Source organism: Pongo abelii, chromosome 12 (genome assembly GCF_028885655.2).
Source record: "Pongo abelii isolate AG06213 chromosome 12, NHGRI_mPonAbe1-v2.0_pri, whole genome shotgun sequence".
In the NCBI taxonomy this organism is placed as follows: domain Eukaryota; kingdom Metazoa; phylum Chordata; class Mammalia; order Primates; family Hominidae; genus Pongo; species Pongo abelii.
In genome coordinates this window covers 123,527,540-123,550,186 of record NC_071997.2, presented here as the reverse complement: position 1 = coordinate 123,550,186, position 22,647 = coordinate 123,527,540, and the positions used below count along the sequence as shown (strand labels likewise).

Below are 22,647 nucleotides of genomic sequence, written 5' to 3'. Positions count from 1 at the left end.
CAGACCACTTTATATATACTAGGCTCATTTGCTCTCCAGTAACAACCTGATGACCTTGGTATATTATCCCCATTTTACAGAGGAGGAAACTGAGGCTTAGAATGTTTCAGTATGCCTAGGGTTATGAAGCTTTTAAGGTGACACATCTGGGGTGTGGGCCTCTTTAATCTGATTCCAGACCTCACACTTAAACCTTTGAGGAGCCTGGGACACAAATTGGCATTTTAGTGGGTTGTCTTGCTAGATGATAAACATTTAAACATCCCTACTGTCCTTCCCTATCACCATCCTCAACAAATGTGTAACAGTCAACTCTGGAGAAAAAAGAACCCTGGTTTGCAGCCTGCCTGTTCTCATGGTGTAAATACTCCTACAATGGCCAATTTCAAGCTACCCATGTGAATTACCGAGTGTGAAGTTGGAAAAAGATGTTCATTATATAGTACATTCACCATGCAAACACAGTGGATGTAAATAACTTCATGAACATGGATAATAGTAAAATATAGTATAATTAGGAAGTGATGGGTTTTTAGTATACACCTTAGTTATTAATATAACATAATTATTAGTTTATATAGCATAATTTTTATTAGTAGCAGTGTTTAACAGTTGGCTTGCAAAATTCCTGAAATTTTAACAGTTGACTCTTATGAGCTGGTAGGAGCCTGACCCCAGCATCTGTTATAATTTTTTACATGTGTCTCAGAAATTTCATGTTCTTCATGAGACTGAGTTACCTACTAAAGAAGAAAACACCAAAGAAAGGTGAAAGGAATATGTTGTTCTGTCTTGATGAAACGATGAGGTGACTTCTAATGCCTGGTTAAATTCTCCATTTCTGTCTCCCAGAGCCTCCATCTGCATTCTTGTAGGAGTTTAAAGTTTGGTTGGCTGTCACCCACAATGAGAAATCAGCCAGTGCCTGCTTAATCAATGTCTGCAGATATTTTCAAAATCTAATTGCTTCCAGAGTTTTAAACTCCCCCTTACCCAAGCCTTTTTTCCTCAGTGGTTATCAGGAAAAATAGAGATAGCAGTGAATTGTGTAGGATTTACTCCCTTCAACCCTGCTTTCCCTGAGCTCTGGCTGGTCCTCTGTGGTTCACAGGAGGTGGACATCTCCCCACGGCTCCCCCAATCCATTTTTTGTATGCTGGGAGTGTGGTCATGATGTCGTGGCTCTAACATGACGTCAGTTAAGCAGTACGTAGGGTGTCAGGTGTTAGTATTCATTGGCAAAGCTTGGAAATTTCAAGGCTTGGTTTGGCTTGGCTCTCTTCTCTTCTCTTCTTTTTTTTTTTTTAAGACAGGGTCTTACTCCGTGACCCAGGCTGGAGTCCAGTAGCGCAATCTTAGCTCACTGGAACCTCTGCCTCCTGGGTTCAAGCAATCCTCCCACCTCAGCCTCCTCAGTAGCTGAGACTACAGGCAAGTGCTACCACACCTGGCTAATTTTTGTATTTTTGGTAGAGATGGGCTTTCGCCATGTCCAGGCTGGTCTTGAACTCCTGGGCTCAAGCAATCCTCCTGCCTTGGCCTCCCAAAATGCTAGGATTACAGGTGTGAGCCACTGCACTTGGCCTCAACCCTTTTAAAAGTACCCAGATTGTTTGTTTTATTTTGCTTAGACAATCAAGTACTGGGATGAAGGATTTCCTGAAGTCTTTTTACCTCTTTCTCTTATCTCTTTCTCTGCGTGTGTCTGTGTGTATATTTAGAATTACGTCTGACACACTGTTAAGAACCATAGAGTATTAGTTATCACTGTTATCTCCTTTAACAAAATCCTTTCAGAAAAATGGTCCCCATGTGCTAACATGTGAACCCCCAGGGAGGCCATGCATGGTCTGTGCTGGTTGTCTGTTCTTACCAACCTTTCCAATTCAGAGTTGCATGGCATGCAGGGCCTCAGCTGAGTTGCTTATTGAAGTATGTTTTCTTGTATAGTGAGTGTTCATTAGGCCCCATGGTGCCTTGTGAAAGGAGAGTGGTGGGTGCAGCCTGGACAGGTTGTCTCACAGGAGTAGCATCTCTCCTCTTTTGGGTAAATAGAACAGCCTCTATTTCAGGGTGACATGCTGTGACAGCAAAGGATTTTATTTTTTTAATTAATTTTTTATTGTATGTATTTATGGTGTACAACATGATGTTTTAGTATATTGTATACATTGTATGTGACTAAATCAAGCTAGTTAACACATCTATCACCTCACATGCTTATGTTTTGTGGTGAGAACACTTAAAATCTACTCTCTTGAGCCTAGTGTGGTGGCTGGTGCCTGTAATACCAGTACTTTGAGAGGCTGAGGTGAGAAGATTGCTTGAGTCTGGGAGTTCGAGACCAGCCTGACCAACATAGGGAGACCTCCATCTCTACAGATAATTTTTTAAAACTAGCTGGGAGTGGTGGCAAGCACCTGTGGTCCCAGCTACTTGGGAGGCTGAGGCAGGAGAATCACCTGAGCACCCAGGAAGTTGAGGCTACAGTGAACGTGATCTTGCCACTGCACTCCAGCCTGGGCAACAGAGTGAGACTGTCTCAAAACAGAAGTTTTAAGTACACAGTACATTATTATTAACTAGAGTCACTGTGTTGTACACTAGATCCCTAGACTTTATTCATCCTAACTGAAATTTTGCATGCTTTGACCAACATGCCCACCCCCCAACCCCTGGTAACCATAGTTTTACTCTGTGCTTCTATGAGTTCAACTTTTTTAGATTTTGCATATAAATGAGATCTTGCAGGATTTGTCTTTCTTTGCCTGGCTTATTTCACTTAGCATAATGTTCTTCAGGTTCATCCATGTTGTCACAAATGACAGAATATCCTTCTTTTTTTCAGGTCGAATAGTATTCCATTATGTATATATACCACATTTTTAAAATCCATTCGTCCATTGGTGGCATTTAGGTTGATTCCCTATCTTGACTATTGTGAGTAGTGCTGCAATAAACAAGATGGTGAAGACATGTCTTCAACAAACTGATTTCAGATCTTTTGGGTGAATACCCAGAAGTGGGTTATATGGTGGTTCTAGTTTTAGTTTTTCGAGGCACCTCCATACCATTTTGTATAATGGTTGTATTATAATAATTTACATTCCCACCCACTGTGCAAGGCTTGCCTTTTCTCCACAGCCCTGCCAACACTTGTTATCTTTTGTCTTTTTGATAAAAGCCATTCTAACAGGTATGAGATGATTGTGGTTTTAATTTGCATTTCCCTGATGATTTGTGTGATTAATGATGTGTACTTTTTCATACATCTACCTGTTGGTCATTTGTAGGTCTTCTCTTTCTCTTTTTTTTGACAGGTTCTTGCTCTGTCGCCCAGGCTGGAGTACAATGGTGCCATCTTGGTTCACTGCAGCTTCTACCTCCCAGGCTCATGCGATCCTCCTGGGTAGCTGGGACTATAGGCATGTGCCACCATGCCCAGCTAATTTTTAAAACTTTTTCCATAGAGACAGGGTCTCACTATATTGGCCAGGCTAATCTGGAATTCCTGGGCTTAAGTGGTCTTCTGGCCTCAGCTTCCCAAAGTGCTGGGATTATAGGCGTGAACCACGTGCAGCCTAGCATTACTTCTTTTCCAATGGAATGGAAATTGCATAATTGAAGTATTAATTAGTTCTGGGGAATCATGTCATCTTAACTACTTTAGCACACACCAGCTTAGTGTCTTTCGATTCTAAAGCAAACCTACTTTGGGAAAAACTTTCTGGTAAACACAGATTTTAAAAAGATAAAGATAAATTTCCTTCTTAATGTAGAAGATCATGATTTCAGCTTTGATTTTTTCAAGTCATATGAAAAACAGTATTGTTGGTACTAGTGTACTACTATCATGATCAATTTCACTATCGTACATGAAGTTAATAAAGGAATTCTTGATATTCTGAAATTGAATTTGAGTCAGTCATTTAAAAATCTTACGAGACCAGGCGCAGTGGTTCACACCTATAGTTCCAGCACTTTGGGAGGCTGAGGCAGGCAGATCACTTGAGCCCATGAGTTCAAGACCAACCTGGGCCACATGGCGAAACCCCATTGCTACAAAAAAAAAAAAAACCCAAAATTAGCTGAGCATGGTGGTACATGCCTGTGGTCCTAGCTGTCAGGGAGGCTGAGGTGGGAGACTCACCTGAGCCTAGGAGGTTGGCTATAGTGAACTGAGATTGTGCCACCACTCTCCAGCCTGGGTGACAGAGTAAGACCCTGTCTCAAAACAAAAAAACATCAAATTAAAAAACAGGCATCAAGAACCTTACCAACTATTTACTGACTCAGCTTTCTGTTTCTTGACTTTCTTCTATTTCTGTTCTCCTACGGTTGTTAATAAGCTGTCAAATGTTAAAGCGGGTCAACACACAGTCTGATCTGAAAGAGAGCACGTGGAGAGGAAAGCTCCTCAAAGACCAAGAACTCACGACTTAACAACTGTTGTTATAAGTTCACCTAGGACTGAAATGTGCCACCCAGATACTAAAAGCAATTGCTTAGGGCAACAAGAAATTGACTATCAATGGTCATTTACAGAGGAACTGTTATGCTCCAGGCATTGTTGTGGAACTGTTATGCTCCAGGCATTGTTGTAGGTGTTCTACGTACGCTATATCATCTAACCTAAATAGAGAGCTCTATTTTTAAAAAAAGACCGGAGAGGTTAAGAAACTTACCCAGTGCAGGATTTACATTCCAACTATCAGACACTCCAGAGCCTGTGTTTTAGCCTCTTTTTTTAAAGCCAAGATTCTGAACATTTTTTAAACCACAAAGTATATCAGAAAAAATTGAGCACCAAAGCATATACTTACTTACATATGGTGTACCTACACTTACTAAGAAATGTATACTTTGTAAACTATATCAAAAATAGAACTTTTAAAGGGTCAGGTAAAGACATCATATGTAAACTTTTTCCCTGCACACCAGTGTCCTTTTGTGCTCTTTGCTTTGGAGGCAGCAGTTTGGTCAAGCCCCTTCCCTTGTCTGGACCTTTACCCTCTGTACTTCAGAGCTGGACTGCGCTCTCCAGGCCCTCCACCCTTCGGGGATCTGAGGGGCCCAATTAACATCAGGGAGGAGCTGACCTTGGGGTCTCCTGAGCTCAGCGGTCAGGGAAGTCTGGTTTCTCTCACTTGCCTGTTCTCTCCTGGGGTGAGTCAGAATAATGTCACAGCAATTGTTGTCCTTCCCCATGGAGACAAGAAAACAGGACAGGAGGTTTCCCTGCCCCACCCCAAACTCTCAAAACAATGTCCAGATAAAACCTAAAGCCTCATTTTGGCTCAGTGGGCCCTGCTCGGGTAGGTGCTAAGGATGTACCGGTGTGTGATTCTGTGTCCCTGTCCTGGGCGTGGCCGTCAGGGAGGGAGACGCCCACACACAGACGACTCCCCCGCATGGTGAGTGCCAAGGAAAGGGGCCTCCTGGCCAAGGGACTGCTCTGCTCATCTGGGCCTGGTGCCGCTGTCCTCATAGTGCTCAGGATGAACTTCTTTTCCAGGGCTTCTTATTACCTCATTGCTGCCTTGTTCGAGTGAGCTGCCATAGAGCAGGAGGGTGCCTCATGCCTCATGCCCAGCACAGACGAGGGGCTCAGAGTGTGCTTCTGAGGCCACAGGAAGGGCGAGGGACTGGGCTGAGCTGCCCTGGGTGACACAGAACTTAAACACTCCCTCCTCTCCTCCATCCAGTCTGGCTCAATTTCTGCCTCAGTGCAGCCCACAAATTCCTTCTGGGTGCCAGTGAGAAGCAGGAGATGCCAGGGCTCAGGTCGACACCCACCTTTCTGCCCCCTTGGCTTCTGCCCGCCTGTCCTGCTGGCACCTGCAGCCTCCATTTGCAAATGCTTTGCTTTTGTTGATGGGTCCGGAGGGGTTCTCTATGGGCTGAAACGTAAACTGGAACTTGGCAGAACTGCAGGGTAGCACGTTTCTCTAGCATTGGATGAGTGTGACACATGGATGCGGTGGCTCCCTGGACCAGCTGTCTCTCAGTTAACCAGCCAAGTCCAAGCAGAAGGGAAGCAGCTCTTCGATTCCTGGGGAATTCTCCTCCTCCCATCTCCCCACCCCCATCTGCGTAACACAAACTAGGAGGCGTCAGGGTGGTTGGCCCCTGGCTCCCAGAGGGGGCCACAGTGATTTCTGTCACTCAACTTGGGAAAACCATTGTGCTCACCTGGAGACAGTGTCCTGCTTGGATTGTATTATGCCTGGCTATAAACCAGGGGCTCTGACATTGGGGTTCAGTCTTGGATCTGACACCAGCTGTCTGAGAAACCCTTAACAGGGCATTAGCTTCCTGGTGCATAGGTACCTGTCACCTTAAGTGGTGTGCCACCTGACCATTCTGTTGTCCCTGGGAAAATTGCAACGCAGCCTCTAAGCTTTTGCCTCCTGACTGATGGCTTGAGGTCCCAGAGTCAGGACTGAGCAAGGAGGTGGAGTTGGTTAATGTTTTATGCTTTGGGCCACCTAGAAAAAGCTTTTTCCACTTGTCAAGGGCCAGGTTGAATTAGGAAAGCTCGTCATCCAACTATTAGGCTACCCCACATAATTCTTCTGTTGTTTAAAAAATTGCGTCTACGTCCTCCACTAGCCCACTAGCCCATTTCACTGTTTGATGTTATTTGCCGCCAGGAAGTTCCAGTGTATCTAACCCAGACCTCTTGGGCTCTCCTTCAGTCAGTTCCCCCCCCAAGAGATAGACCCAATTTCAGGCTGCAGCAGCCTCTCCCAAAGCATCTCTGTTAACTCGTTTGCCTGCATAATTTTTTTTTTTTTTTTCGTAGAGATGGAGTCTCGCTCTGTCGCCCAGGCTGGAGTCCAGTGGTGTGATCTCGGGTCACTGCAACCTCCACCTCCTGGATTCAAGCAATTCTCCTGTCTCAGCCTTCCGAGTAGCTGGGACTACAGGCGCATGCTGCCATGCCTGGCTAATTTCTTTTGTATTTTAGTAGAGACGGGGTTTCACCCTGTTGCCCAGGCTAGTCTCGAACTCCTGAGCTCAGGCAATCCACCCGCCTCGGCCTCCCAAAGTGGTAGGAATACAGGTGTGAACCACCGTGCCTGGCCTGCCTGCATAATCAGTAGAGAGCAGAAATATCACAAGCGTCACTGACTCCCCAGCAGAACATGGAAATGAAAATATGTTTTCTCAAAGCACTGAGCTTGGTGCTCCCTTTTAGTATTGTTTCATTAAACGTTTATAATCTGACCTGACCAGGTGCAGTGGCTCACGCCTGTAATCCCAGCACTTTGGGAGGCTGAGGTGGCCGGATCACGTGAGCCCAGGAGTTCAAGACCAGCCTGGGCAATATGGTGAAACTCCATCTCTACAAAAAATACAAAAACCAGCTGGGTGTGGTGGTGTGTGCTTATAGTCCAGCTGCTCGGGAACCTGACGTAGGAGGGTCACCTGAGCCTGGGCAATATGGTGAATGAAACTCCATCTCTACAAAAAATACAAAAATCAGCTGGGTGTGGTGGTGTGTGCCTATAGTCCCAGCTGCTCGGGAACCTGAGGTAGGAGGGTCACCTGAGCCTGGGGATGTCAAGGTTGCATTAAGCCATGATCATGCCATTGCGCTTCGGCCTGGGCAACAGAGCGAGACACTGTCTCAAAAAAAAAAAAAAGAATCTGTTAATTTAATGTTTAACATGTCAGAAGATTGATTGGCAAGTGAAGACCTTACATCTGGAGCTAATACATTACATTTTTAGTGTTTCAGTTTACTGTTTTCACCTAAATTTTATCAACCCAGAAGTATAGGTATCATCCCATTTTACTGATGAAAACTCTGCCACTCAGGGAAACTGACTTGCCTGTGGTCACACAGCCGGTAATGGAGCTGTGATTTGAACCTGAGTCTTAGCTTTCCTGGCTCAGTACCGCTTCACTCTACCAGAACTACCTCATAGCTGGCATAAGTAAAGGTTGTTTGAGGATGTGAAATAGATTCACTTTGGTTGAGGCACAGGTCATTGGGAGGAGTGGGTAAGGATGGAAATTCACATTGGACCAAGTTACTGGTTCTCCCTGTCTCTGTCTGTACTCTATCCAGAGCGCGTTTTATGACAATGCATCTCTGTAATAGGCATGCCGCTTCTTATCTTTAATTTTATGGGTATCTTTGGGCTTTGGGTTTTGTCCATCTTCATTAAAGGCAAACCACTTTATTGCTCTATTTCTTAGTGGCCATTAAATAAATCATCAGATGGGGATGGGTAATGTGTAGCAGTAGAATGTATTAATAATTGAGTATCCTGAAATAGACTTTCATTTTTGCAGCTCGCCAAGAATATTGGGAATGCAGGCTTTAATGAGATCATGGAATGTTGCCTACCAGCTGAGGACTCTGTCAAACCCAACCCAGGCAGCGACATGTAAGTATGGGACTGGCTATTCTCATTTGCCGAGTAAAGGTTTGCCTTTGCCCAAGCCCCGGGAGGCAGGGGAATAAGAAGTTTTGGGTGCATCCGTCATTGCTTCTTTAGGGAATAAATCAGCCTATGTTGGGTTTTCTTAGTCACTTTAACCTTTTGGGTGACCAAATAGAAATTTTTTTAGGAAGAAGCCAAAAGCAGGCAGGTTTCGCAGATGCTGTGCGTGTGTTCAGGGCGTATGTAGAGAGCCTCACTCGCCGCTGGTGGGTGGAACACCCTGGACTTTTCACCTGTGCTGTTTGTTCTGTTGAGTTGCTTCCCTGTCTTGGTCTCTCTGCATAATCCTGAGCCACCAAGATGGCTGGTTGTGGTAGATATGTGATTATGTAGCGTCCTTCTTGCCAACGTCCTTGCATCCTTGCAAATGTGGAATGTGTTACTTCCTTCAAAAAATGTTTGTGTTTGTGTTATTGTTGATACAAAACTTGATGGAGAGGTTTTTTTTTTTTTTTGTTTGTTTGTTTTTTTTTAAGAGACGGAGTTTCACTCTTGTTACCCAGGCTGGAGTGCAGTGGCGCGATCTCGGCTCACTGCAACCTCTGCCTCCCAGGTTCAAGCAATTCTCCTGTCTCAGCCTCCCAAGTAGCTGGGATTATAGGCACATGCCACCATGCCTGGCTAATTTTTATATTTTTAGTAGAGACAGAGTTTCACCATGTTGGCCAGGCTGGACTCGAACTCCTGACCTCAGGTGATCCACACGCTGCAGCCTCCCAAAGTGCTGGGATTACAGGCATGAGTCACCATGCCTGGCCAGCGGAGAAGCTTTGTGTCTCCTGGTGCAGAGCTGACAACAGGGAATGTTCTTGCCCATCTTATCAGAGTGTCAGTGGCCATGTCACACTAGTCTTCGAGAAGAGGTGGACAGGGAGACCAATGGGTTCGGGCAGTGGGTGTCCTGCTCGCCTTAGACTTCAGCTCTGTTTAGTATTATGGGTCTTATGTCTATAGGGGGATATGGGTGGTTTACCTGTTTTGTTGTGATACAAAGTGAAACAGACAGAAGGAAAGAGAGAGGCTACTGGGCCAGTTAACAGAGCAGCTGCATTTGAGTGGTGAGGCTGGGTCAGCGTGTCCTGGCAGGACAGAGAAAAATGAAAAATAATGTGATAAGAAATAGTATTTAAAAATTCATTTATAGAAACAGCATTTTCTGTCGAATAAGCCTGAAGTAGAATTAATGACACGAGTCTTCCCAAAGGACAGTGAGCAACAGTGAACAATGTCTTTAAGGGTGATTTCACAAATAGGTGGTAGTGTATCGACCCTTTGTAAAGGCAGAGAATTTAGATTTTTTTTTTTCCCCTTCAAGATGGAGTCTCGCCCTCTTGCCCAGGCTGATCTCGGCTCACTGCAGCCTGCACCTCCTGGGTTCAAGCGATTCTCCTGCCTCAGCCTCCTGAGTAGCTGGGACAGGCGCATGCCACCACACCCAGCTAATTTTTTGTATCTTTAGTAGAGATGGGGTTTCACCATGTTGGTCAGGCTGGTCTCGAACTCTTGACCTCATGATCTGCCCGCCTCGGCCTCCCAAAGTGCTGGGATTACAGGCGTGAGCCATTGTACCTGGCCTAGATTTTTTTTTAACCATTTTGTGTGGCATGTCTTTGAGAAACGGAGATTGCAGGACCTGTATTCTTTTTGCGTTTTGCTGATGTAACTTGATACAGTGAAAGAGCCAGAACGTTGCGAGGGAGTGAACAGGGACCATGTCCATTACAGACTTTCAGGTATCAGGTATCTCAGGTGAGCGATTTGGTTGTTGTTGGATTAAAGTCAGTTTATGTTTGAATCCTGTAACAAGTGTTTGTGGTGTAGCATTTCCTTGAGAATCGGATAACGTGTGGTTTTAGATACCAGGCATGAGGTTGACAATGTGATCATCCTCTCTTGATGAGGATCTAAGTTTCAAATCTATATTTTTACCCAAACCTTAGAGAGGCAGTAGGGACATAGATATCCCAGTCCTTATCTGAGCCATGGGACACAGGCAGATTATTTAACTTCTCTGAGCCTAAGCTCTGTAATATAAAAAGGGAGATAACGTTCCCCCCTCACAGAGGCATTGGGGGAACGAGTGGGATGATGGGGTCAGACATGTGGCGCTTAGTTTTAGTGCCTAGTTGGCATTAGCTGCTGTGCTTGCTCTTCTTTCTGTGGGCGACAGAGGTCACATCTGTACCCCGCATTGATTCCATACACCCTGAAACTGAGGGTCCTCTCCAGTTAAGTTTCAATGGAGAGTTACTCAAGGTGAAGGAGCTCTTCCTGGGCGAGCCTGAGGGTCCCGCTTGGTGAAGGAAACGTCATGAATCCAGCATGGCGATGTCAGCTCCTGCTATGCAGTTGGCACCTGCTCTTTCGGCTGCTTCATCTCACACTGACCGTACCAGCACCCTGTAATGCTGTCATATCGGTCAGTTCTGAACAAAGTGTGTGTCATTTCTTCCAAGCACCAGGGGTACCTAACAAAAGCAGGGCATTTGGTTGTTCTGGGGATAGGCAATTCTAAAAAATGAACACTGTCAACGTGGAACACTTCAGTATGAATGTTCTGTCTGCACTGTAGCCCTCCTCCAGCCTTGGCACTTTTTAAAAGGAAATTTACATCCCCCAACCCCGGGCTTTTTTCAAAATGAGGGCGGATGACCCGTGTGATGGCGAAACATCAGCTACTTCCATTCCTCCTCAACTGAAATTACTTTCTTGGCACTGTGCTCCTATAGCATTTGGCTCTATTTTAAAACATTTCATCCCACTTCATAGTATACTCAGGCATTTACATATATTTTTCTGATGAATTACTTCTTACTCATTTTGATTTTTCCCACCATAATATGTTGCTTATGGTGAACCAGTGAATATTTAATGAATCAATGAGTCAAACAAGTACTCCCAGCTCTGTGCCTGCTTAAATAAGCTAATATTTTACTTCCAGATGAAAAGGAATACACTGCTTCTAGCTTTATCTCAGAACAGCACACCATCTGCAGATAAATCTGTTGAAGGGGAAACCAAGGACACCCTCTAGTGGCCTGTGAATCCCAAGATGGATCTTGGGGGTGTCAGGAACATGTAACTGGGGGAGATGGAGCAGGGAAGCCAGGCTTGTATTTGCTCACAGGAGCCAGAACTGTTTCTCCCTGTGACTTGGGACCATTATACACACCCTGTCCTTGAGAAGTGTAGGGAAAGCCCCTCCTCTGAACACCAAATGTATCATTATGTTAATTGTTTTTCTGCAAAAGCCTGTCATTAAAAAAAAGAAGGAGGGCCGGGCGCGGTGGCTCACGCCTGTAATCCCAGCACTTTGGGAGGCCGAGGCAGGCGGATCACGAGGTCAGGCAATCGAGACCATCCTGGCTAACACGGTGAAACCCCGTCTGAGGGATCACATTAGCAAAGCAAACCTCCTTCACAAAACCAGGGGGCATGTGTGGAGTTAAACAGACCTGTGCCCATGTTTGTGTAGGAGCTCCCTTCGGGGCCTCCAAGCCCTGGGCAGATGAGTAAATACATTAAAAAACAAGTAAAGGAAGTCCACTTTCTCTCTATCCCCTTCCTGTGTTGATCGCAGTAATGATTGTCCCACAGTGATGACTGAAAGTGCATGAAACTGGACAACTGTCCAGTCTAACTGCCTGTCATAAGAGGCATTTACATCATTAAATGGGCTGCCCACCATGACACTCACCAGGCTAGGAATGGAGCATCTCCCTGGGTGTCACACTGTGCTGGAAGCCCTGAGAGGAGAACCTCCAGGAATAAAATGGGTCTTCCCTTGTAGGTCCACCAGCTGCCCAAGGAAACAGAAACCAGTTTCCCTCTATGGACTTCAGTGTACAGTAAACCCTCAATGTTCCAGAAACTCAAAGGTTTCTGGAAACCTGTGACTTTAAGCAAAACGAGGTATAGGAAACCAGTTTTACCCTACGCCAATTGATGTAAACCAGAGTTCGGTTCCTACCATGTATTTCTGATCATGAGAACATCACCAAACTTCTGAATAAAGGCCCAGAACACTTCTAATATTAAACATTGAAATATGAGTGATGCATACATTTAGGAAAGATTCTGGCTACTAAGTAGGATAAAGAAAGATCATAAAAACCAGTAAGATAATGATTCACGCACTTATTCCAGTTCAGGGTCACAGGTGGCCGGAGCATGTCCTGGCAGCTGAAGTCCAGGGTAGGAACAAGCCCTGAACAGGACCCCGTCCCACTGTGGGACGCAGTCACGCACACATCCACACTCACTTGCAGTGGGGCCTTTGAGACACAGCAGTTAGCCCAGCGTGCACAGCTTCAGGATGTGGGGGAAACCTGAGTGCCCAGAGAAAACCCAGGTAGATGCCACACAGACAGGGACCCTGCCTGGGAATTGATTTTTTTTCTTAACATTATAACAAAATAATGTTATTCCAGGGCCTATTGTGCCTACAGGTGGAGATGAAAACTCATGGCGCTTTTGAGGGAATCCACTGAGACCAAGTATCTCACACACAAGTCAGCCAGCACCGCAGTGAGCTCGGTGCACGGGTTAGCGCTGTGTGGACGGGGAGCACGTGCCGGGGGAAGTTGAGGCACCCGCCTTAACCTAGGCCCTGTAGAGAGAGCAGAACTGGAGCCGGAGCAGGAGGGAGGCAGTGTGATAGAAAGTGCCAGAGCACAAGTTCACCAGGTGCCCCTGGAAGTCCTTCCTGGGCTGTGAAGCATGCTGCCTGCTCAGGTGGAACGGGCACCCTGGGGCGTGATTTCCTCTCCAGCTGCACCAGCCAGCCTCATGCTGCGGTGTGTCCAGGAGCCACATGCACACAAGGGCAAGCAGATTTGAGGCCTGGCAGACGCTGGCAAGAGACCTCTGCCCGTTTGGTTCCGTCTGGGTGCTGTGGGAGTAATGGCTTCTCATCTTAGGCTGGCCCATCTTCAAGGGAACCCAGGGTAGACATCATCCACTCCCTGCCTCCAGTTGCATGTCCAGGGGGCTCAGGCTCCCCTTCTGGGGGGCCAGTTGTTCCCCGGGGATTTAGGGCAGATACAGAAAAGTCAACAACTGCTCCAGCAGCCGTGGCCCCTTGCCATAGTCAGCTGAGTGAGAGAGAGGAGGTCGGGAGGGAACCATGCGGGGACTCCAGCTCAAAGGGGAGCAGCCGCATGCGTCCTCAGATTGTAGGCAGTGCTGTGTTACAAACGGATGCAACTGATCTGCCCCTGCCTGGCTCTTGCCTGATTCTCAAGATTCAAAGAGTCTCTGGGCAGTGACCCTCGACCTTCAGAATTGGGATTGTAAAATGCATGTACTCTGTGACCAGTGAGCTGCTGTTTCTGTTGCTCTCCCTCTTGTAAGTTCATTGGGTCTTTCCAAGGCCCGCGACCCACTGTGTGTGCTGCAGGTGTGTTGATGCACATATGTCTCGTGGTGCTACTGTGAGGATGTATTGTGTGCATTTTCGCAAGTCAAACTTACAAGTCTAGAGAGATGAAATACTTATTCAAGTTCAAAGCAGCAGTGTGTGGTGGGAGTGGGATTTGAACTCAGGCTTCTTTGGCCTGCTTTTGTTCCTGTTCTCTAGGCTCTTTGGACGGGATGGAGTCTGAGCATGTTGCCACATAAAGGCCAGAAAAGTAGAACACAAAGAGGACTGCCATTTCATTTTGGTTCATCTGATAGTGCCTTTCATACCAGGCACGGTGCCTACAAAAGAGAGGTCATAGTCCATGCCCCAAGGAGCTCATGGGCCTGTCAGGCAGTCAGGCAGGCAGGCAGGCCTTCATGGAGAGAATGTTGGAACAGAGGTTGGCCAGGGATGCCTGGATGGCAGGGGCAGGGCCTTCCTGGAGGAGGAGGCACGGGGCATGCCGAGTGGAGGGATCTGGGTAAGAAGGGTGTGGAGGTGACGAGGGCGACGGTGAGGTCAGATCACAGAACTTAGGAGTGAGGGGAGGGAGACAAGGCAGAGAGGCGGGTGGGCCAAGAGAACATGGGGGAGTTGTCCCCCTGGCCAGTTCCCATGAGATCGCAGTGAAGACCAGTGCAGCCGTAGACACATGGCGGCCACTCCCGCTTTGTGTTTCGGGGCCAGCGCTGCTTACCAGGGAGGTGGCGCAGGAACCATTAACGTGGCCTTAGACAAAGGGATGCCGGACGGCGGGTAGAGGCCCTTCATGATTTACAAGGCAATTATGTTTGGTTTCAGGAATGCAAGAAAGGACTACATCACAGCCAAGTACATCGAGAGGAGATACGCAAGGAAGAAGCACGCGGATAACGCGGCGAAGCTTCACAGCCTTTGCGAGGCCGTCAAAACGAGAGATATTTTTGGATTGCTCCAAGCTTATGCTGATGGTGTGGATCTTACGGAAAAAATCCCACTGGCCAATGGACATGTAAGAGTGTGGGTTGTTGCTACTTTAAAAAAAAAAAAAAAAAAAAGCCGGGCACAGTGGCTCGTGCCTGGGATCCAGCACTTTACTTTAGGAGGCCAAGGCGGGAGGATCCTTTGAGCTCAGGAGTTTGAGCCCAGCCTGGGCAACATAGGGAGGCCCAATCTCTACAAAAAAAAAAAAAAAAAAAAATTGGCCAGGCATGGTGGTATACATTTGTAGTTCCAGCTACTCAGGAGGCTGGGGTGAGAGGATCGGTTGAGCCCAGAAATTTGAAGCTCCAGTGAGCCGTGATTGTGCCACTGGACTCCAGCCTGGATGACAGAGTGAGACCTTGTCTCAAGAAAAAAACAAAAGAAAAACTGGGGTACCATGGCGGGTCTGTGGAATCAGCAATACCGACCAAAGCTGGGTAATTCTCCAGAGGAAGACGGCACGGATAGGGGTACTGGGGTACAATAAACTAGGGGTTTTTCTTTTCAGTAGACAAATAATTTTATCTATGTTCATGGGGTACGGTGTGATGTTTTTGATCTATGTTTACATCATGGAATGATTAAATCTAGCTAACATATCCATTACCTCACATACTCATCCATTTTTAATGGAGAGCCCATTTAAAATCGACTCAGTTTTGAAATAGACACTATGTAGTTCTTACCTGGAGTCACTAGGCTGTGCAGTAGATCTGCAGGACTTACTCTGCTTGTCTAAAACTTTGTACCCACCTAGTGGTTTATTCTTACACCAAAAATGTAATGCCAGCTCTGGAAAGAAAGCCCATCCCCAGCTGGAGGAGAAGACATCTCAGAAGGTAGGCAGCCTGAGAGGGACCCCTCATCTGCGAGCAGGTTTAACCTGAGCTTCATGCTAATGAGAGAAGCTCTCTCAGAGGGGCGGTTCCCTGGAACCCACACCCCACTGGGCTCCCCCTCAGAGGGAATAGAGTAGGAGCAAGACCCCTCCTTTCCTGGGGGAGCTCTCTTGAGAGGGTGGGCATCCAGCCAGAGTAGGTTTGCAGTAACATACCAGCACCCAAGTGGGGTGGCAAGTGTCCAGATTCTGGTCCACAAATGCCCTGTGGACACACATTTGGTCTACTGGAACCTCCTGACCTCAGGACCGGGCTGGCTGCCTATCAGCAAGGATGCCTCACGGCTGCAGCATCTTTCTCTTGGTGACAGGCATGTCCATGCAGGCTCTGAGCTGGTCCCACTCTCTCCCCATCCCCAGAAAGAACTCATGCCCACCAGTGCAGTGTGGAGGGTGCCCAGCACTGAGCTGTGCTGCAGCCAGAGGGCCCAGCAGGTGGGGCGGGCAGCCTGGGAAGCACCTTCCCTTGCCCTTACCTCCTGTCCTCTGGATCTCTGGTTCTCTCGCCCACCCACCTGCTGAAACAATCCTTGTTCATCTCTTCTTCCTCACCTGCCAGGTGTACTTTCAGAAAAGGCAGTGGAGTTGGGGAATCCCCAGTATGAGTTGGAGACAGCGCAGTTACTAGCATTCGTAGCCTTGTCTGTAAGTGTAGAATGCAAAACTTTAAGCCTGCTTAAGAAACATATGTTTCTACTCAAGGAGCAGGTAAAGGGATTGGATTGTAGGTGGCCTGGGGGACCTTCCTGGATCCTTTGAACAAGATTCTTGCTTGCAGGCAGGGATCTGCCTTGTGGTGCTGATGCAGGGATGGGGACAGGTCGATCGAGAGGACTTAGAAATGAAACTCCTGAACTTCTCATTTATTTCCCATGGAATCAGGAGAAACAGGACCAATCTCCAAATTGCACGTTCCCAAGGGCAAAGAGCTTGTGTAGAGATTAAAGAGACTCTATCTAAGAGATAAGTTTCTCGAAGGGAAAGATAAAAGACTTTTGGAAGAGTTATACACGGTTTCACCGGTGTTGGACACAGAATTGAATGCTCCTGTTAGAATTCTGGAATGCCTTTGTTTGGTTTTTCAGGAGCCGGATGAAACGGCCCTCCACCTTGCAGTCAGATCCGTGGATCGAACCTCTCTTCACATTGTAGACTTTTTAGTTCAGAACAGGTAGGTGTTCTGAAATTAAGGGAGGCACTCGTTTTCTCCTTGGTATTTCTGGGGAAGGAATCAGACGCTGCCTCATCGCTTCTGATGTGTTGTCAAGAGAACCTTCCCGGTTCTAAACATGAGTTAAAGACAGAAAAAGGACTGCCAGGTGTGAGGTACTCCATGGCAATCCTTTAAAAAAGTGCTAGAAACTCTTTTGTGGTAATTACAGGGTCCAACTTCTAGTGTCTGGTACTCAGGGAGACACCAAGTAGATATGGCTACTGAACTTGGAGACCCTATGACCACCGTCTGTGCACAGGGGCAGTCCTCGCCTCATCCTGTGAGCCAGGTCATCACACTGCGCAAGCAGAGTGTCCTGAGCAGTATGGAGGTAGCAGGCAAGGAGGGATCCACACATTAGCCATGGTCTGAGCCAGAGATTAGAAACCAGAGCACTGGATTATGGGTGTTTTGTTTGGGTCGAGAAGTTGTTTTTATGCTTTGATTAGAAATGGCCTTTAGAGATGTGCACAGGCAGTTCACCGCAGATCTGGGAGTCCCTGTGATTTGGTGCATATTGCTTCAGTCACGTGTTACCTGCCTGGCAGCTGAAGGTTGGACTTCAAGACCCCTCAACGTGTATTTTGACTCCCCGATCATGGTTTGAGCCATGTGTGTACTGGAGGAGGAGGAAGTGCTGTTAAAAGCCACAGAAATTGCTCCAAAGGAAATGGAAAATTCCAAAATGCAAAAGCCATGGGATAGTTTGCATTTTGTGTCCTCTGCTTTTTCCTCCCATTTCTGAGCAGAGGAGTGAAGAAATGGCCAGAAAGTAGGGGAGTGTGGGGCGGTCACCCCCAAGACCTGCAGCTTCTTCCTGAGGAGCCTGAGTTCACTGGACTTGTGGTGGAAGCTGCCCTGTTGCCCCATCTCTGAGTGCCAGCCCGGCTCCTGGAACGCAGCAGGGGTTCCATAAACATTTGGTTGATAGCTGCGTGATGCCTCTCCCTCCATGCACATTTTCAGGGGGCAGGAGAGGGAAAGTCCCAGTTTCTTTTTTTCCAGAGTGGAAGGAGGACAAAAGTGGGGGAGAATTCTGAAAATGAAGACCCCCACCCCATGCCCACAATTTGGTAAAAAAGAAGCTCCTTTTTTGATATTGAAAATGTAATTGGTTTCCTTCTCATGGAAGCAGCAGGTGTCACTTCCTGAGGTCGCCTTTCTGTCTACACTTTGTGCAGGGGCACAAAGCTCACTGCCCCTCCTCAGAATGTGACAGTGGCCATGCTTGCTAGGGTTGAGGGCCTGTCCCATGTCTGCCAAGCCTGAGCACCTTTTGTAGATGACCTGGTCTTGTGATATGTTGGAAGAACTTTTGAAAATCTCAAGATTCCCCTTTAGCCTGTTTTCAGAGGGTATTCCCAGGGCAAACAGGCTGAGGAGCCTGGGGACTCTGGGCTTTGGGAAAGTGACTTTTCCTTTTCCTGGAGGGAATATCAAATAATGATAGAGAAAAGCTCAGCCTCCGTCCTCCCATGGGACAGGATGGATGAGTCACACAGGCATCCAGAGGCCCTGCATCCAGCACAGCTGGCCGGCCTAGCACAGCAGCTTCTGGGCGCAGCTGGTGGAACGTGAGAACGATGCTGGGCTCTAGGTTCACCCCGGTAGTGCACTGCCCCACCTTGGCCCCACATGCTCAGCAACAGCAGGGATGCCCCCATCCCCTTTTGACCTCTTCTGCCATCATCGTGTTATTTCCCTGATGACCTTCTGCTAAGGCTTCCCCAGCCACGTATGCAGGGATGGTGCCAGGTCCCACCACCTTGGGGATGATTTACAGAAACCATTCACTCGGGGACTGTCTGCCTCTCCTGTGCACATACCCCAGGCTCCCTGCTGGGCAGTCCCTGGTTGTCTGGCCTGTGACACACTGTGCTCTCTCTCTCTCCTGTTCTCGGGCAGTGGGAACCTGGATAAACAGACAGGGAAAGGCAGCACAGCCCTGCACTACTGCTGCCTGACCGACAATGCCGAGTGCCTCAAGTTGCTCCTTCGGGGGAAGGCCTCCATCGAGATAGGTGAGTGGGCCCGGGCCCCGGGGGTGGGCTTGGCTGCACCCTGGCCTCTGCCTCCTGTCTGCCATCCAAGCGCTGCTCTTGGAAACAGGGCCAACCCTGTGGGCTCTTGTTAGTGCCAAAGAGAAGGAGAACCTACTGCTAATGAGAAAGAGCCTCTCACTGCCTGTTCCATGAGGCTACATCCACCATCTCTTACTTAGACTTTGGGCGCATTTACAGGCATTTTACAGATCATAAGACAGGCAAAGGGTGGGTCTTGCAGCTCTCACGGATGCCGGGTGAATTTGGACAAGGTTGGGGAATTTTGACCTGTTCACACACCCTGAGCCTACTCACCCCCACCTGAGGCCACACTTGGCCCCTTTCTTGGCTCTGGGTTTAGATGGATTACAGGGGGAGATGCTGTTTACTGCCCTCTCCTTTCATTTGCACCACTGCTTGCTCCATGAAGGGCCCTGCTTGTTACTTGGCCCTGGTCCTTCCCTCTCTCGAGGACCCTGGCATGCCAACAGCCAAGGCACAGTTGTGCCTTGAGGGCATCCAGCTGTTGTCCCCTCAGGAGGAAGTATTTTTGAAGGACTATTAAATAAAGAAGAAAGAATAGAAAAAAGACACACATCTGCCTGAGAGCCGTGCTTGTCATTAAAAAACTAATAATCAGACCTCATTGACTGAGGCTTATTTAGAAGAAAGTATAGGCTGGGAGCAGTGGCTCACGCCTGTAATCCCAACACTTTGGGAGTCTGAGGTGGGTGGATCACGAGGTCAAGAGATTGAGACCATCTGGCCAACATGGTGAAACCCCATCTCTACTAAAAATACAAAAATCAGCTGGGCATAGTGGCGTGGGCCTGTAGGCCCAGTTACTTGGGAGGCTGAGGCAGGAGAATCACTTGAACCCGGGAGGCAGAGGTTGCAGTGAGCTGAGATTGCACCATTGCACTCCAGCCTGGCGACAGAGCAAGACTCCATCTTAAAAAAAAAAAAAAAGTATATACTTTCAGGGTTAGAGACTGCTTGAGAGAAGGTATGAAAGTTATATTCCAGTGCATGGAACTAGGTTAGCAGTGATTTTTGTCAGAGGTTTATGATGAATCGCTTTGTTCAACAAGTTACAGTTTGGATGTGGATTTTAATTAGGTGGCTGCTTCAACAGTTTTTGTTTTTGTTTTTGTTTTTTTTGAGGCAGAGTCTCGCTCTGTCACTAAGGCTAGAGTGCAGTGGTGCGATCTCAGCTCACTGCAACCTCCGCCTCCCAGGTTCAAGCGATTCTTCTGCCTCAGCCTCCTGAGTCGCTGGGACCACAGGCGTGTGCCACCACACCTGGCTAATCTTTATATTTTTAGTAGGGACGGGGTTTCACCATGTTGGCCAGGCTGGTCTCGAACTCCTGGCCTCAAATGATCCGCCCACCTCTGCCTCCCAAAGTGCTGGGATGACAGGTGTGAGCCACTGTGCCTGGCCAGTTTTAGTTTCTTGATTAGTTCAAACTTTGTCTTTTAAAGTTTTACCTTCTGTATTTAGCTGCAGTTCTATACAATTACAAGATACATTCAGCCTCGACTAGGTCAGACTCACTGTGGATTTCATTAACCAGGCCCAATTTAATTTAGTGCTGCCTTTCTGTTCCTTTTAAAAATTGTCCTGGATGTCAGGCCTTTGCTGGGTTTTGCCTTAACGCCTCCTTTGCTCGCCCTTGACTTTTAGCAAACGAGTCAGGAGAGACTCCGCTGGACATTGCCAAGCGCCTCAAGCACGAGCACTGTGAGGAGCTGGTGAGTCTCCCGCCACAAGGACGGGGTGGGGCACCTGTCACGGGACAGGGAGCCAAGCCTGTCCTCCTTGGGCAGGGTTTGCTGTGAACCAGTGTCCTGAGCAGAGCTCAGTGTTTCTGATGGGATGAGCCCAGAATCAGCCTGCCTTGGAGAAAGCGTGCTAGGGAGTCTATAGGGAAACCTAGGGGGTCCCACCCCCTCGTAGTGAGACTTGGGGTGTGAATCAGTGTTTGCTGGTTGGCCGTGTTGGTAACATCACTGGTGTGGTGGGACAGCTGGAACAGAGGCCCGAGGCCACCACAAGGGCCTGCTCTCTGGCCTCCATAAGCTGTTTACTTGCTACTTTGCAGGACATCAAGGCCAACCTCCTGTCTTTGTTCCTCAGCCCTAGATCATGTGGGTTGCTCAACACCATCTTTTCCTGTTCTGGAAGGAAAGACAATGTAGACAGTAGAAAGAGCCCACCAGGCCAGGCAGCCCTGGCCTTGCCGTGGGCTCCCCAACTTGGCTTGGGAAGGAAACTCTCTTAGGCTGTTTCCTTATTTCTAAAGTGCTGTCAGTTATACCAGTATATAAGGTTGTTGTGAGAATATTATCAAATGCTGTAAAGCAGTTGACACACAGCGCTCACTAAATAGAACTATTAAGGCCGGGCACAGTGACTCACGCCTTGTAATCCCAAAGCTTTGGGAGGCTGAGGCGGGGGATGATGGCTTGAGGCCAGGAATTCGAGACCAGCCTGGCAACATAGTGAGACTCTGTCTCTGCAAATGATTTAAAAATTAGCAACGCATGGTGGAGCATGCCTGTAGCCCCAGTTACCCAGGAGGCTAAGGTAGGAGGATCACTTTGAGACCAGGAGTTCAAAGCTACAGTGAGCCATAATGGCGTCACTGCACTCCAGCCTGGGCAACAGAGCAACACGCCATCTCCATAAAAAAAAGTTTCGAATTAGCTGGGTGTGGTGGCACGCACCTGCAGTCCCAGCTACTGGGGAAGCTGAGGTGGGAGAATCGACTTGAATCAGGAGTTCAAGACTACAGTGAGCCATGATTATGCCAATGCATACCAGCCTGGGGGAGAAAAAAAAGAACTATTAATAATAAATGCTATACAAGTGTAAGATAAGTAACAGGTCCTCTTTCTAAGCACTGTATATCCACTAGCTCATTTAATCTTTTTTTTTTTTTTTTTTTTTTTTTTTTTGAGATGGAGTCTTACTCTGTCGCCCAGGCTGGAGTGCAGTGACATGATCTTGGTTCACTGCAACCTCCGCCTCCCAGGTTTAAGCAATTCTCCTGCCTCAGCCTCCTGAGTAACTGGGATTACAGGCACCTGCCACCACGCCGAGCTAATTTTTGTATTTTTAATAGAGAAGGGGTTTCCCCATGTTGGTCAGGCTGGTCTTGAACTCCTGACCTCAAGCAATCCACCCGCCTTGGCCTCCCAAAGTGCTGGGATTACAGGCGTGAGCCACCGCATCTGACATAGCTCATTTAATCTTCATAACTACCTTACGACATAGTTTCTGCTGTTGTCTTCATTTTACAGGTGAGGAAACAGGCACAGGAAAGTTAAGTGACTTGGCCAGGGTCATGTAGCTACTATCTGGTTATGGGGAAAATTAAGCCCTGAGGTCCTAAGACACCCATAGTGTGTAATGAATTAACTTCTCTTCTGCACATGTAGAACGGAACTAGCTATCTACCTTCCTTGAGAGAACTGAGAAAATAGCCACACAGATCATTTTCTACAGCGTTTAATTCTCTCATCCTGGTTGAAAAGGCTGGGTTCACAGTGAATGAGCACATTCATTCTCCTGGGGTTGAGCTTTCTCCCATATGGAGTATGGATACTTGCAGGCTGATCAGCATCCTTTAGATCTCAAATTCCTTTGCCTGTTGTTTTGGGGAAAACTCT

At 47.6% G+C, this 22,647-nt stretch overlaps 1 protein-coding gene across 5 annotated transcripts in view; it reads left to right on the top strand.

Moving 5' to 3' along the window:
- The window catches only part of ASAP2 (ArfGAP with SH3 domain, ankyrin repeat and PH domain 2), a 198,738-nt gene that overhangs the window by 153,197 nt on the left and 22,894 nt on the right, over positions 1 to 22,647 (top strand). For all 5 annotated transcript variants that reach the window (XM_024242392.3, XM_024242394.2, XM_063713485.1 and 2 more), the window contains 5 exons: positions 8,305 to 8,399; positions 14,659 to 14,848; positions 16,804 to 16,889; positions 18,837 to 18,952; positions 20,660 to 20,727. In XM_024242392.3, the coding sequence (XP_024098160.1) occupies positions 8,305 to 8,399; positions 14,659 to 14,848; positions 16,804 to 16,889; positions 18,837 to 18,952; positions 20,660 to 20,727 (555 nt within the window). The remainder of the gene's footprint in view (positions 1 to 8,304; positions 8,400 to 14,658; positions 14,849 to 16,803; positions 16,890 to 18,836; positions 18,953 to 20,659; positions 20,728 to 22,647) is intronic.